Source organism: Meleagris gallopavo, chromosome Z, assembly GCF_000146605.3.
Source record: "Meleagris gallopavo isolate NT-WF06-2002-E0010 breed Aviagen turkey brand Nicholas breeding stock chromosome Z, Turkey_5.1, whole genome shotgun sequence".
Taxonomy (NCBI): domain Eukaryota; kingdom Metazoa; phylum Chordata; class Aves; order Galliformes; family Phasianidae; genus Meleagris; species Meleagris gallopavo.
The window spans coordinates 19821248-19833885 of record NC_015041.2 but is presented as its reverse complement, the minus strand read 5'-3'; the positions used below and the strand labels follow the sequence as shown (position 1 = coordinate 19833885).

General features: G+C 37.9%; 2 protein-coding genes across 2 annotated transcripts in view; one reads left to right on the top strand and one right to left on the bottom strand.

The window, feature by feature from the left end:
* THBS4 (thrombospondin 4) overlaps positions 1 to 12638 on the top strand; it is a 1064342-nt gene that overhangs the window by 938105 nt on the left and 113599 nt on the right. The window lies entirely within an intron of this gene.
* Positions 3179 to 11730, bottom strand: LOC100540565 (zinc transporter 5). Its single transcript, XM_010725500.3, has 8 exons — positions 11413 to 11730; positions 10834 to 11042; positions 9085 to 9242; positions 8316 to 8445; positions 6893 to 7118; positions 5252 to 5478; positions 4342 to 4470; positions 3179 to 3805 (listed from the first exon to the last, which is right to left on the bottom strand). Exons 1-8 carry the CDS (start codon positions 11669 to 11671, stop codon positions 3635 to 3637), a joined length of 1509 nt encoding a protein of 502 aa, XP_010723802.1. The 5' UTR covers positions 11672 to 11730; the 3' UTR covers positions 3179 to 3634.

Genomic DNA, 12638 nt, shown 5'->3' with positions numbered 1-12638 from the left:
GGCCGCAGGAGTGCGGGAGCCACCCCGCTGCGCCGCTCTCTGCCGTGGTCCGCGTGAGAGGAATGGACGAGCGTGCGACCGCAGCACCGCCTCAGGTGGCCGCGAAGCTGTCAGGGGCTGCCGGCCCGTACTCACCCTGACGGAGTTCTGTGGTCTTGGAATGGAAGTTATCGAAGCTTAAAGTACTGCGACTCGACGCATAGCGTGAGCCGGCGTTGCCACCGCGGCTTTAAATCAGCCGCCTGCTGCTGCTGCTCGCCGCCGCCCAATGGCTCCCGGCAGCGCATGTCCTCCTCTCTGGAGCGGGCTGGCGCGATGCAGTGCAGCGGCGCGGTCGGCAGGGGGCGCTGTGATAGCTGCGTCTGAGCGCTCCTTAAGTCCGGCAGCGTGGGGCCGTGAGCGCTGCCCTGGGTAGCCTGTCCCAATGCCCACCGCCCTCTGGTGCAGAACCTGTGTCTAACACCCTGCCTAAACTGATGCAGCTCCATGATATTCCCTCAGGCTCTACCGTGGGGAAAAACGGAGCAAAAAGTGCATTTCACGGAGAAGCCTCATTTTATAATTAGCTAATTAATCCGTGCATAATATAAGCCTGCTGTGAACACGTTAAGCCTAGATCAAGTGCCCCCAGCCAAGAGAACTACAGAAGGAACTCAGCCCCTCGTTGGTGTTTCTTGCTGAAGCATGCTCTCGAGCTCTGTGCTCTGTCCCCTACCCCTTCCTATGACGGGAGTTGGAACTACATATTTACACAGACTTTTAAAAAATATACTTTTCTGTTTCCATCTGCCAAATGTGCAATATGTTGCTACAGTTTGTTTTAAATTAACTTTATCTTTGAATATGCCTCACTGGATCTGTCTGCACACAGAGTGAGTAGGATATGAGCTTCCCTGATATACCACTGATCAAAATACAAAATCAATTGGCCTATGCTTGTGATTTGAGAAACTGCTGTAGCAGTACACTTCTCTCAGGCCTTGTGAAGAGCCTAAGCCCCTTCTTTGGAGGCTTACTGGCAGATAAGGCACTGGTAAAACAACGTAAGATGGATAATTGTATTCCTGTTGGGGCATCCAGGAAAAAGAGTGAGCATCTGTATGTGTTTGGAAAAACACGACATGCATCTTCGCATGCACTCGCCTGTTAAATATTCATTAAGTGGATGAAATCACTGCCAGAGCATGGTCATCTAAGATGTTCCCAGCCACCTTAATTGGTTTGTGTCCCAGTACGAGCAGCTGAAGCAGGAAATCAGCATTTGCTTAGTGAGAGCCATGACAACCAATAACGCTTTTTCAATTAGGCTAAGCTAAACTTGTGTGTAAAACCCAACACAAAACAACAGCATAAAACCAACCAAAAATCAAAACAACAAACTCACTCTTTTCATCTACTGAGATTGGAGTAGTGCTCAGTTTGGTAAAGTGCTGTCAGTGCCACTGCAATCACTTCAGTGTGAGTGGTACATTTAACTGAAGCTTTTTGCTTGAAAATGGTTTTCAAAACCAGAAACCATTTGCTATGTTTTTGAAACAACTGTAAGTGCAGCACAGTTATTGAACTGCCATGAGCCTTGCAGAGGAGGAAGGTGAGAAAACCACTGCAAAAGGCATGAAATTGAAGAAGCTGAGATCAAATTTTGAGAATTCTGCTGGTTCTGCAGTACCATCCTGGGAAATAAGGGACTTCAGGATGATCAACATTCACTACACAAACCAATATAAAAGCAACTCTTAGATCCTTTCTGACCACAGTCTTTCAACTCAAAACAACACCTGCAGTATGAGACAAATACAGCACGAGCAGGACAGAACAGAATGCCAACTTTAACTGTTAGAAGAGAAACATCTCAGTTTGTATATACAGTCTGATCACAAGCAGAAACTGTTTAGGGATATTTCAGACTGCACTGCTGCTAAAGCTGATCTGATACAGTAAATTTAAAACACTTTACCTTGTTTCAATAACATCAAGAATTAAGTCTCTATTATGACACATAAGTACCTAGAATAAGAAAGCAGCATCACAATATATGACTGCTGTGATACACAGAATTATGAAATACATACTCACTCTTGCTAACAACTGAATTGGCTCCTGAATTTCAGGGAAAATATTTAAGGGCTTTCAGGCAAGAGAAGGAGGTAAAGGAAAATGGAAAGGTAACTGCCTCTGAAGATGTAAATTATGAATGTTGCAAACAGGTTTTCCCTAAAGAGAGATTTGTCTTCTCCAAGACCCCAAAATGCATTTATTCTTTCTTAAGTACATCCTTCTTCTTTCCTATCAGTGACTCTTAATTTACAGTTTGTTTCAATAGCTTGTCAAGTCCCAGACTACAGTGTGGCATTCTAAACCTGGACTACTTCCTTGGGTAATATAATCAGTGCAATTTGCTAATGTGCACCTGCAGCTGTATTATATTATAGTTAAATTTTCAATATAAATATATATATATTTAAATCCAATAGCTCAATCATGCCTTTATTACCTATCCAGAATGGAAAGCTTTCCCTTTTGACTAGCTAGATATTCAATCACCACAGTGTATCTTGAACAAAATTCAAAGAAGATAAAGCAATTGAACAGCACTTTAGCAACGACTGAGTCACAAGCAGAGATTTCACCTGCCAGCTCACTCAGCTGCTTTCCCTAATCTATTAACTGCCACTGTAAAATAGATTCTGACACAGCCGAAAGCTCAGGAATTATCACAAAGAATATGAGAATATGAAGTCCATCCAACTTGTTTCTTCTGTATGATAAAAATCAAGTAGATGACAAAATAATCTGTCTTGCAGAAGTAAAGATTTGCTGATTATTAGCATACTCCCCAGTTCATTACTTTAAGCTACTAACTAGTGCTTTGCAGGCATTCACAAAAAAGTACATCTTTTTTTAGAGGCTTTTTGATTCTTAGCCCTTCCAGCAAACAGAAGAAAGTGTCTGCATTTTTTTTTTAAAGTTTCTCACTGTCAATGTGGATTTATCCCCTTAAGAAATAATTTGATATAAATTTAAAATGGCAACATCTGCTCTGATGCAGTTTATAAAGGTTATAAATCAGTACTAGATCCATAATATAGAGACATAATATAAAAACTGTGTATTTCTTATTTAACCAACTCTGCAAAAAACTTGTCTTTGAGTTCAGCTTAGTTTTTACTCCCCATAATAAATGTGTGAATATTTTTTATTCAGTTTTCAAAGTACTTCTGGAAGAAAGAAAAATATTATTCAGTTGATTTTGTTTGTAGCCCAATATAAACTATTTCAATTTCTTACTTCTAAAATAAATTTATAAACATGATGTCCCATACTTAAGAGAACATATGGAATATACGTAAATGTTCATCTACCAGTGGTAAAATTTCTGTTTAATGAACAGCACACAATGTACAGTACTTAGGATTTACATTATTTTCACATATACAGCAAATATTATAGTCCTTATTTCCTTTACAAAAGCATCTTGATTCAATCTTATTAAAGATACAATGCTTAAAAAAAAAAATCAAGACTATAGTACATTTTTTTTCTGTACATGTATGTGCAATATCCCCAGACAAAAATAATACAGACATGGAATCCTACAGATTTACCATCAACCCTTTGGCTAAAATAATTTCTGTCACATTATGTAAGTCCCATCTTTGTAATATTTCATGGATTCCAGATGTTGAGTCATTGCAAGTACATCCTGAAATCCCGTGCTGAGGCCGGACATGTGTTGAAAATAAGCTTCCTTCTCCACTTGAACAGTTAGGTTGTTTACTCCAGCATCTTTCAGAATTGCTGTAACCTGAATACAACATTAATATTACACTTTATAAGCATATCACAATAACTTACTCAATTATCACTCTGAAATATTGCAGATTAAAAAAATACAATCATAAAGAATTCCAATTTTCTGGCAGAGTGAAGATAGGTTCATACAGTATGCCTCTGCAATTTCTGCAAATTCTCAGCACATCATTTAAAGAAATAAACAACCTTTGAAGGTGTTTGAGAAAAAAGCACCCAAGCTTGACAGATATTACAAAGTCAGTAACAAACCTATTTTAGCATCTAGATTTGCCTGTTTTGAAACACGAAATTAACCTTCTCCTCCCTTTCTCACAGGAGATATAATTCCACTGTCCATGTTTCCCTCTTTTTTTTTTTTTACGTTTGTTTTGGGTACTAAGTTTTTGGCTAAACAACACTTCTACGACAGCAGACCAGGGCACTTATAGCATTAGAGGCCAGCTCTGAAGCATTAAATAACAGCTTACAAAAACAGTATACCAGAGTAAGAAATAATGTGAAAAAAACCTTAAAAACCTTGCACCTTACCTGCTGAACAATTCTCTGCTCCATCACATCTGATACCACTTGCACATGTATTGTACCTGCCACAACACTTGCAGAATGACACCAAAAATGAGGATCTCTGTAGGATATGACTCCATCTATTTTCTGAATCTGTAAAGAATTTACATTAGCAATAATTATTTTCAAAAACACATTTTAAAATTGCACATGTACATGCACACTGATAACAAACACTCCACAGGGAAACAAAGCTGCATTTCCAGCTAAGTCACAGAAAAATAATGTAACACCTAGGAGCTACCATTCTACTGTCAAGTACTAGATGTTACAAGCCAAAGGAAAACTGAGCACAGGGCAATGTGAATAGGGATGAGTTAAAAAACACAACTGACAGACTAACTTCGGTCTGGGCTTTAAGTCACTTATAGGGTATCTGTTACATTGTTATCCAGGATAGGGAGATGTATAGTTACCACAGCTGTATATTTTTCAGAAACATATGTCCATAATTCATCATTTTTAGAAATTGGTCTTTACACTGGGCCTGCTGGGGACGTGGAAGCCTGCATGATATTCTGTTTTGGATTTGTAGCTAAAACAGTGTTGTTAACACGCTGGTGTTTTGACTGTTGAAACACGGGTTGTAGATTCTGGGCAACGTGCTCTAGCTTTTGATCTAACAGCTGGCAATCCTGCCTGTGGCAGGGTTCTTGCAAGTAGGTGATCTCTGAGGTTCCTTCCAACTCAAGCCATTCTCTGGTTCTATGGTTGTCAAGAGTTCCTCTTTTTTCAACTTTGATTCAATCCAGCAAGTCAGCTATGCGTGGACCAGAAACTGGGAAGAGACAGCAGGGACAGCTGACCCAAATGGCCCAGAGGGATGCTGCCAACAATACAACATAAAAAAACTGAGATAGAAGGGAGTTCTGACCTTTTCTAAAGCAGCATGCAGATCTTTCTCCTGTTCTGGAGGTATCCTCAACAAAAGCACTTGACAGGCATCTTTCAGTAGTGGGATAACACTGAGAAAAATCAGTGTAGCAATAAAAAGAGAGCAGAGGGGATCAGCTATCAGCCATCCAAATTGCTGAATAAATGTGGTAGACACTATAACACCCACGCTGCCAAGAGTGTCTGCTAACACGTGCAAAAACACACCTGAAAACAAAACACACTGAGTGATTAAGAGGAACACTTCTGCTTAAGATGTACATAGATGTTCATTAGCAACACATTCACTTTTATGACATTAGTCTTCCTCAGGCCACCTGCCTAACCTGCTGCAAAATGAAACAAAACATTTCATTTAATTAGTATTTAATTAGAAATCAACGTAGGGAAGAAAAAGCATTTCCACTGTACATAACAACAATCTAGGCAGATATTTACAGATTAAGCCACATACAAGTACAGTCTTATTTTGTTATTGGGACTTGCATAATACATACTCCCTTGAGAGGGATCAGTACTTACTGATCTTCAACAGAATAGGAGAAGATCACTGTGAATGCACTGGCCTGCTCATACTGACAGCTAGTAATCTATCATTTGTTTTTCTGTAGGCTAACTGCTCAAAGTTTTAAGACAACTGTCTACATACTCTATGTATCACTCTATGAATAACTCTTTATATTGCTTTAATGGCTGGCATCATTCCCAGTGTAAACTCAGACACAGTATAGAAAAATTAATCTCTAATCATTTGTAAGACTAGTACTTACTAACTGCCAGGATTTAAAAGAATGCTGAACAGTTTTAGAGATGCGCAGACGTTACAATATAATGCCTGAAAACAGAAGAGTCAACATAACTGATGACTGAGGTAAAATAATCGATGAAATAGGAGAGTCTTAGCTAAAATGGTTATGCTCTAACAAGCTTACAGAAAAAAGGTCATTCTTTTATAGACTTTTATATAAGTGATGCAGTTGGTAAAGAACTGCTTTCTAACTGGTAGGGAAGAAGAGTCTAAGAAGTAGCTGTTCTAAAATTTTATATATATTGCCCTCCTCAGCTTCTAATTTTAGATTTGGAAAAGTAAATTTCCTCTTTACCATCTTATCTTTTGAATCACAAATAGAAGCACATTGCTTCGTATCCCAGATTGCTGGTCTACATTTGCTCTTCTGTTTCTTTATCACTTCCCCTAGGGCTTTTACATCCAGCTGTAACAGGATACCTAGAAGTATGGCAATAGCTTTATAGACAGAGACATTCCACTTGCGTTCTGAGATGGAACTTAGAAGTGATAACTGCATTTTTTCAGTAAAGTTTACACTGACTAAGGTTATTAATGTTAACAAAGACTGCAGATTAATTCTTTGTATTGGTCCTTGGGTATCACCCACATCTCAGAAAGCCTTGTGAAAAAATAATTCAAGTTATGTTCTTTAAGTTAAACTCACTTATGAATAAACACTTTGAGACTCAAATGTATACAGTCTTACTTGGTTGCCAGATCATTTCTGGAGAGAGATTTCAAGAATGATACATAGTACTGGGGTTTAATCTGAGAAACATCACTCTGCTGTAGACCAGATATATCCTTCACGATTCATCAATCCATACTTGCCTCTCATGTTGGTATTCATGCCTCCTCCTGAAGACACATGGGAATGTCCATGGCTGTGCCCATGCTCATTGTGGGAGTGGCCATGCCCATGGCTATGGCTGTGTCCATGATAAGAATGGCTGTGCTCATGTGAATGACAGCCTCCACGAGAAGCCCCATGTGAGTGTGCATGGCTGAAGGCACAGATACCAACCAGGTTTACGATCAACCCTCCAACAGAGACTGGCTGTAAGAGGGAGAGAAGTGTTTGATGACACTACATATTCCAACCCCAAATCCCACTCAACAACTGACACCAAAATGCAACACTCAGTACCCACATATCATGAGAAGGTGGGTGGCAACTTAAGTTTCAAGGAGATTATTGTTTTTATTTACTTCCAGAAAGAGAAAGTGCTTTGGCTACAAGCTTTGTATTGCTCTCATTCATCGGTAGGAAAAAGAACTGTATAAATCTATTTAAAATTGTATATACATCTGAAATTGTAGTTAACTGAAGACAACAACTACTGGTTTTCTGGTTGTGATTTTTCTATCTCTACCTATTCTTCTACTCTCCTCTTGAAAAACTTGTGATCTGCAATAGAGTAATTTTACCTAGTATGCAAGTTAAGCAAATACTGCTCAGGGGCCATCAGGCCTTAAGTTAAGTCAGGCCTTAAATCCAGCAATGTACACGTCTAATTTTACCTACACAAAAATCTTTGTTAACAAAATGGCTAGAAGAGAGCACAAATTCAAGTGTATCAGGGACAATAACACAAATGAAACTACAAGAATGATAAATGGAGGCTTAGAATCTCAGGATTCTGTAATTTAAAAATTTGGTTTGAATAAAATAAACGATAAGAGTTTGGAAGAAAGTAGTGAAAGCCTGAAAACTTAATGAGGAGCCCCTGGAGAGGGCATGGAAAGTAGTGAGATGCAGGCACTGTTGTCTTTACTACTCAACAGCTCCATAATTACCTTTGCCATAGCAATACAATCATTATCATGTTACAAATCCTGACTGACTTTTGACATTTCTCAGAGAAAAATACAAAAGCTTTTTTGTAGTAATTGACATTGGTATACACAATAGCAGAGCCAAGTTTTGTCTTGTACAGATTATTTTTTTAGTATCTTTTTTTTTGTTGTTGAAAAACAACCATTTAAAAAGATCAGAGTTTTAACATCTTTGAAAAAAATTGAAAACACCTCTAATAATTAAATTATATTCCATCCTATATATTTCCATATTTAAAATTACATGTGGTTTGGATTTTAAAATTGTAATTATCCATTGAAGAGCCAAGACACAGTTCAGATCTCTTGAGCAAGCAACTTCAGTCTCTCTTTTCTTTCTTCTTGTTTTTTTTTTTAAGAACAGAATTAACAAACAATTAACTGCAAAACAGCTTTCATATGTAACAATAAAACTTACAGTTAGCATATTTGTGTCTATGTCTGGAGGGTCTACCAGTCTGGCCACCGATTCCATGAAAACAAAGAAAGCAATTACCATCAGAAAGAGGCCATTAATAAAACCGGAGAGAATTTCTACACGTCCGTATCTGAAAGACAATATCAGAACTTTTGAAAGCAGTGAATGAGTATGCTGCACAAATTTCAAAGTTATAATATATTAAATTGTAACATATTTAATACAACTTTGATACATTTTTTTCTTCCTCAGTCCTGTGAAATCATACCTTGGTCTGGGCTACTTATTTTTTACCATTAGGTGGCTAGCTTGCAACTGTTCATAGATCAATAGCATAAAATTTTAACAACATAAGTATTTTTTAATATATACTATACATGTAGGGCTTCAGACTCAACAACTTTTAATTACATTAGTGCACGAGAAATCCCCACACGAACAATGACTTTCAATATACTGTTAGAAGATATACATATACGCTGTACATACATACAGAGAAAATGTTTCTGTATTATACTTACAGTGAAAGTTTTATTTGTAGAGATTAATGCTAATCAGGTCTCACACACTTTTTAGCTGTGTAACAGTGAATGAACACGAATGGAATAGAAACAAGATACAGACACATGGATAGAGGCAAGACACAGCAAAAGAACAAAGAAGCATGCACGATTAAAAGCATCCTGAATATATCTTTACCGTGGGACATTCTGAAAATAAGCAAGTAGAATAATTTTCAGATAGTCTTTAATGGAGTTAATCTACGTACCCATAGGAAAATATGCGGGTTGCTTTCCATCTTGTCATCAGAGCTGCAAAAAGCCCCATCACTAATGCAGAACAATCAAAAAGCATATGAAATCCATCAGATATAAGACCAAGGCTATTGGTCCATACTCCATAAAAAAGCTCCACAAAAGTGAAAGCCTGAAATGAAAAGGAGTTTAAGTTTTTCCTGGAAGATTAAATTGCAATTTAATGTCTTGTCAGTTAGCAGGAAAACCTTTTCATGGTATGTTTCCCAGTTTTCAAAAGGTATTACTCAAAGTATTTCCAGACCATTTTCTTTCTCCAAGGGAACCAACCCTTCCAAAAGCCACAGATGAATAAGTAAATAAATCCAAGTTTTCACTTAGAATTTTAAATTGCTATTATGAAGACAAAAATGTATGCACTGTCATTAAACATTGTAACTACTTAAATCTTACCTATCATGAACATCAGAATCAATGCTGTTTATCCATGTTTTGCATAAACTATCTAAAAAAAAAGGTCAAATGAACAAAACAGGTCTAACATTGCAGTTAAATGGATGACTCATGGCAGTTACTTACTGAATTATTTCCAAGAGCCAATGTAAACAATTAAAAAAAATTAAAAAGATTCAATTGAACTAGAGAAAAAAATAGTTTTCATAACTCTGTCTAAATTCAAGGGAGCACTTTTTAAGTGTATTGGTGGCTAAGCACTGGCACAAGATGCCCAGAGGCTGTACAGTTTCCTTCTTGGAGATCTTCAAAATCTGCTTGAACACAGACCTGGGCATGCTGCTCTGGATGTCCCTGCTTGAGAAGCATTTGGATCGGATGGACCCAGAAGTCCCTGTCTACCTCAGCCATTCTGGGATTCCGGCCCATACACCTACAAACACCTGCTTCACAAGTTATAAATATCTAAAGTAGTTGCTCTTCCTGTCACACTAGCCAAAGCACCTTATGTAAAGAATAAAGTATGAGCATCTGAGTGGCTGAAATAAGTAACCATTTACATATTCTAATAATCGACTAAATTAATTGCTACCAGTTCTCCCACAGATTCCAAAACAGAAGAATTAAAAAAATCAACAAATAGCCTTCTCTGATTAGCTGACTGTTTCAATATTAGACATTACTATTCAGAAGGATATACTTATCATTTATTACCCTTTATTAACTGGCCTGCCTGTATACTACTTCTCTCACCTTTCAAATTTTATAATGCAATTCCTTAAAAGTTTTAATGGATACTTTATTTTTTACCCCCTATTCTCTTGCATAACTGGCAGAGATCTCTGCAAATATTATCAGTCTTGCTTACTGCCCAACCCTTATCTCTTCAAGATAGGGGAGCTAGAAATAAAAACTATTAAAAACTGTCCACTCCAAAATTACATTACTCAATCCAACTCTTATTATTTTGCCATCCCTGGGTATGAAAGCCTCATTAGTTTCATCTTATCTGCTGGTAACACTGACATACTTCAGCCTTGAACAGCACCCTACTATTCTTACACACATTTACTTGCTGGTAAACTAGTCACACACAAAATCAGTGCTCCATTGTGATAACAAATTAATGTAACTTGCCATTTACTGTAAGGTTAGCATAAAAATCTTCTATTTGAAGATTCTATCTAGTGAAACTACAGTAACAAGGACGCCTTAAAAACAAAACAACCAATCAACCAATCACAGGAATCACTTAAAGAATAACTCTTCATACTGTATTACTGAGTTGAAAAAAACACAAGCAGACTTACCAGATTTAGGCACAAGAAATAGAAGATCTGCCTAGAATCATACTCTTCAAGGATCTGTTTCAATGACTCTTTAATAAAACGTGGTAATGACTGAGAACTCTGTTGTATTGCATCACCCATGAAGTTATACAGAGGAGTGCCTTCAGGAGAATAGCCAATAAGAGTGCCTTTCTGCCCCTTCCTGGAGGGGGAGGACAAGATATTGGCTGCTGCAAGGAAAATATTGAAGTTTTTATTTTTATAAAACAGCTGTGAAGCTTATAAACAATTTGTTATATCATAGTCATAGATAACATGAAATTACAAGGCAGTAAACTGATTGTCAACTTTATCCTAAGGCTCACCATTACATTTCATTACTAAGTAAGATTAGATTAACTACTTCTTCAACAGATACACTGCACTATTTTTTTGTTTTGTTTTGTTTTGTACAGTAAGAGGATGCAAAGTTGCATGCTCGTTTTATCCAAAAGAATCCATACAAACTCATTCAAAAGCATTTTGCATACTGCTATTTTCTCACTGGCTTCCAAGTAACACGGATAAGAGATTTTCTAAAAGAGAAATATGAATACGTACACAAAATGAAGAAAACAGCACTCACTACCACTCCTCCAGAAAGAACGTGTTCTGTGCTCTCATGGTGTGCTGGTTTGTTCATAGCTCGAAGCTGGTCTGTTATTGGATGTGTCCAGAAGTTGCCAAAAAGCAGTGCACTAACAAATATAAGAAAGGATCCATATCGAGCACATTTGGAAGATTCCATCTTGACAGAGCATATGGACTCCACATAGAAATCCAAAATCACAACAAAAAAGATGACTGTTATGAAAGGCATGATGAGAGAAGACCAAGACTCGACTTTGCTCTGCAACAACAGAAAACAACCCACATTTCAAACAGGATTATTCACCATTATACCACTTTCATCCAGTCCACTTTCATTAAAAATCCTTTCAGCAATCCATCAGTACTTTAGTATTTCAAATTGATCATATAAAACCGTAAAACCAAAAATCATATAAAACATTCAAGCTATAGAAAGACAAATGTAGGTAATAAGCATTCCTGTATCTTATTCAAAGCTCTGCTATGCTTAAAAACAATGTTGTATGAAATACTGTGTTCGCATCATTCTATTACCCCTAATTAGGAGGGCACAATGAACATATCTTTTAAATTACAATATATGCTACTGGGGGGGGAGGGGGGAGGAGGGAAGACAGGAAAGCCGCACATTTATATTAATTATTCCCTGCACAATGTCAGTAAAAGAACCCAGGCTATATCTGAAGCTAAAAATATAAAATAATGTTATCACATAGAAGAAGAAATGAAGTTCAACATCTTTATCACTGCTCAACATCTTTATCAGTGACACAGACGATGGCATTGAGTGCACCATCAGCAAGTCTGCAGACAGTACCAAGCTGAGCAGTGCAGTCGATACACTGGAGAGAAGGGAAGTCATCCAGAGGGACCTGGACAGGCTGGAGAAGTGGGCCCATGAGAACATAATGAGGTTCAATAAGGCCAAGCGTAGAATGCTGCACTTGGGCTGGGGCAATGCCAGGTATTTATACAAACTGGAGGAAGATCTCCTTGAGCAGCCCTGCACAGAAGGACTTGGGGGTCCTGGTAGATGAGAAGCTGGAACATGAGCCAGCAGTGTGCATTTGCAGCCCAGAAGGCCAACTGTGTTCTGGGCTGCATTAAAAGAGGGGTGGCCAGAGGAGAGAGGGAGGTGATTGTCCCCCTCTACTCAGCTCTTGTGAGGCCCCATCTGCAGTACTGCGTCCAGGCCT

Excerpts from the sequence above, each read along its gene's own strand:
- LOC100540565 (XM_010725500.3), bottom strand. The coding sequence starts at position 11,671 with ATGCCTTTCATAACAGTCATCTTTTTTGTTGTGATTTTGGATTTCTAT. Across the intron at positions 7,119-8,315 it reads TAGACACAAATATGCTAACT|CCAGTCTCTGTTGGAGGGTT; the intron begins GTAAGTTTTATT and ends TCCCTCTTACAG. Across the intron at positions 4,471-5,251 it reads TGCATGCTGCTTTAGAAAAG|ATTCAGAAAATAGATGGAGT; the intron begins GTCAGAACTCCC and ends AATTCTTTACAG.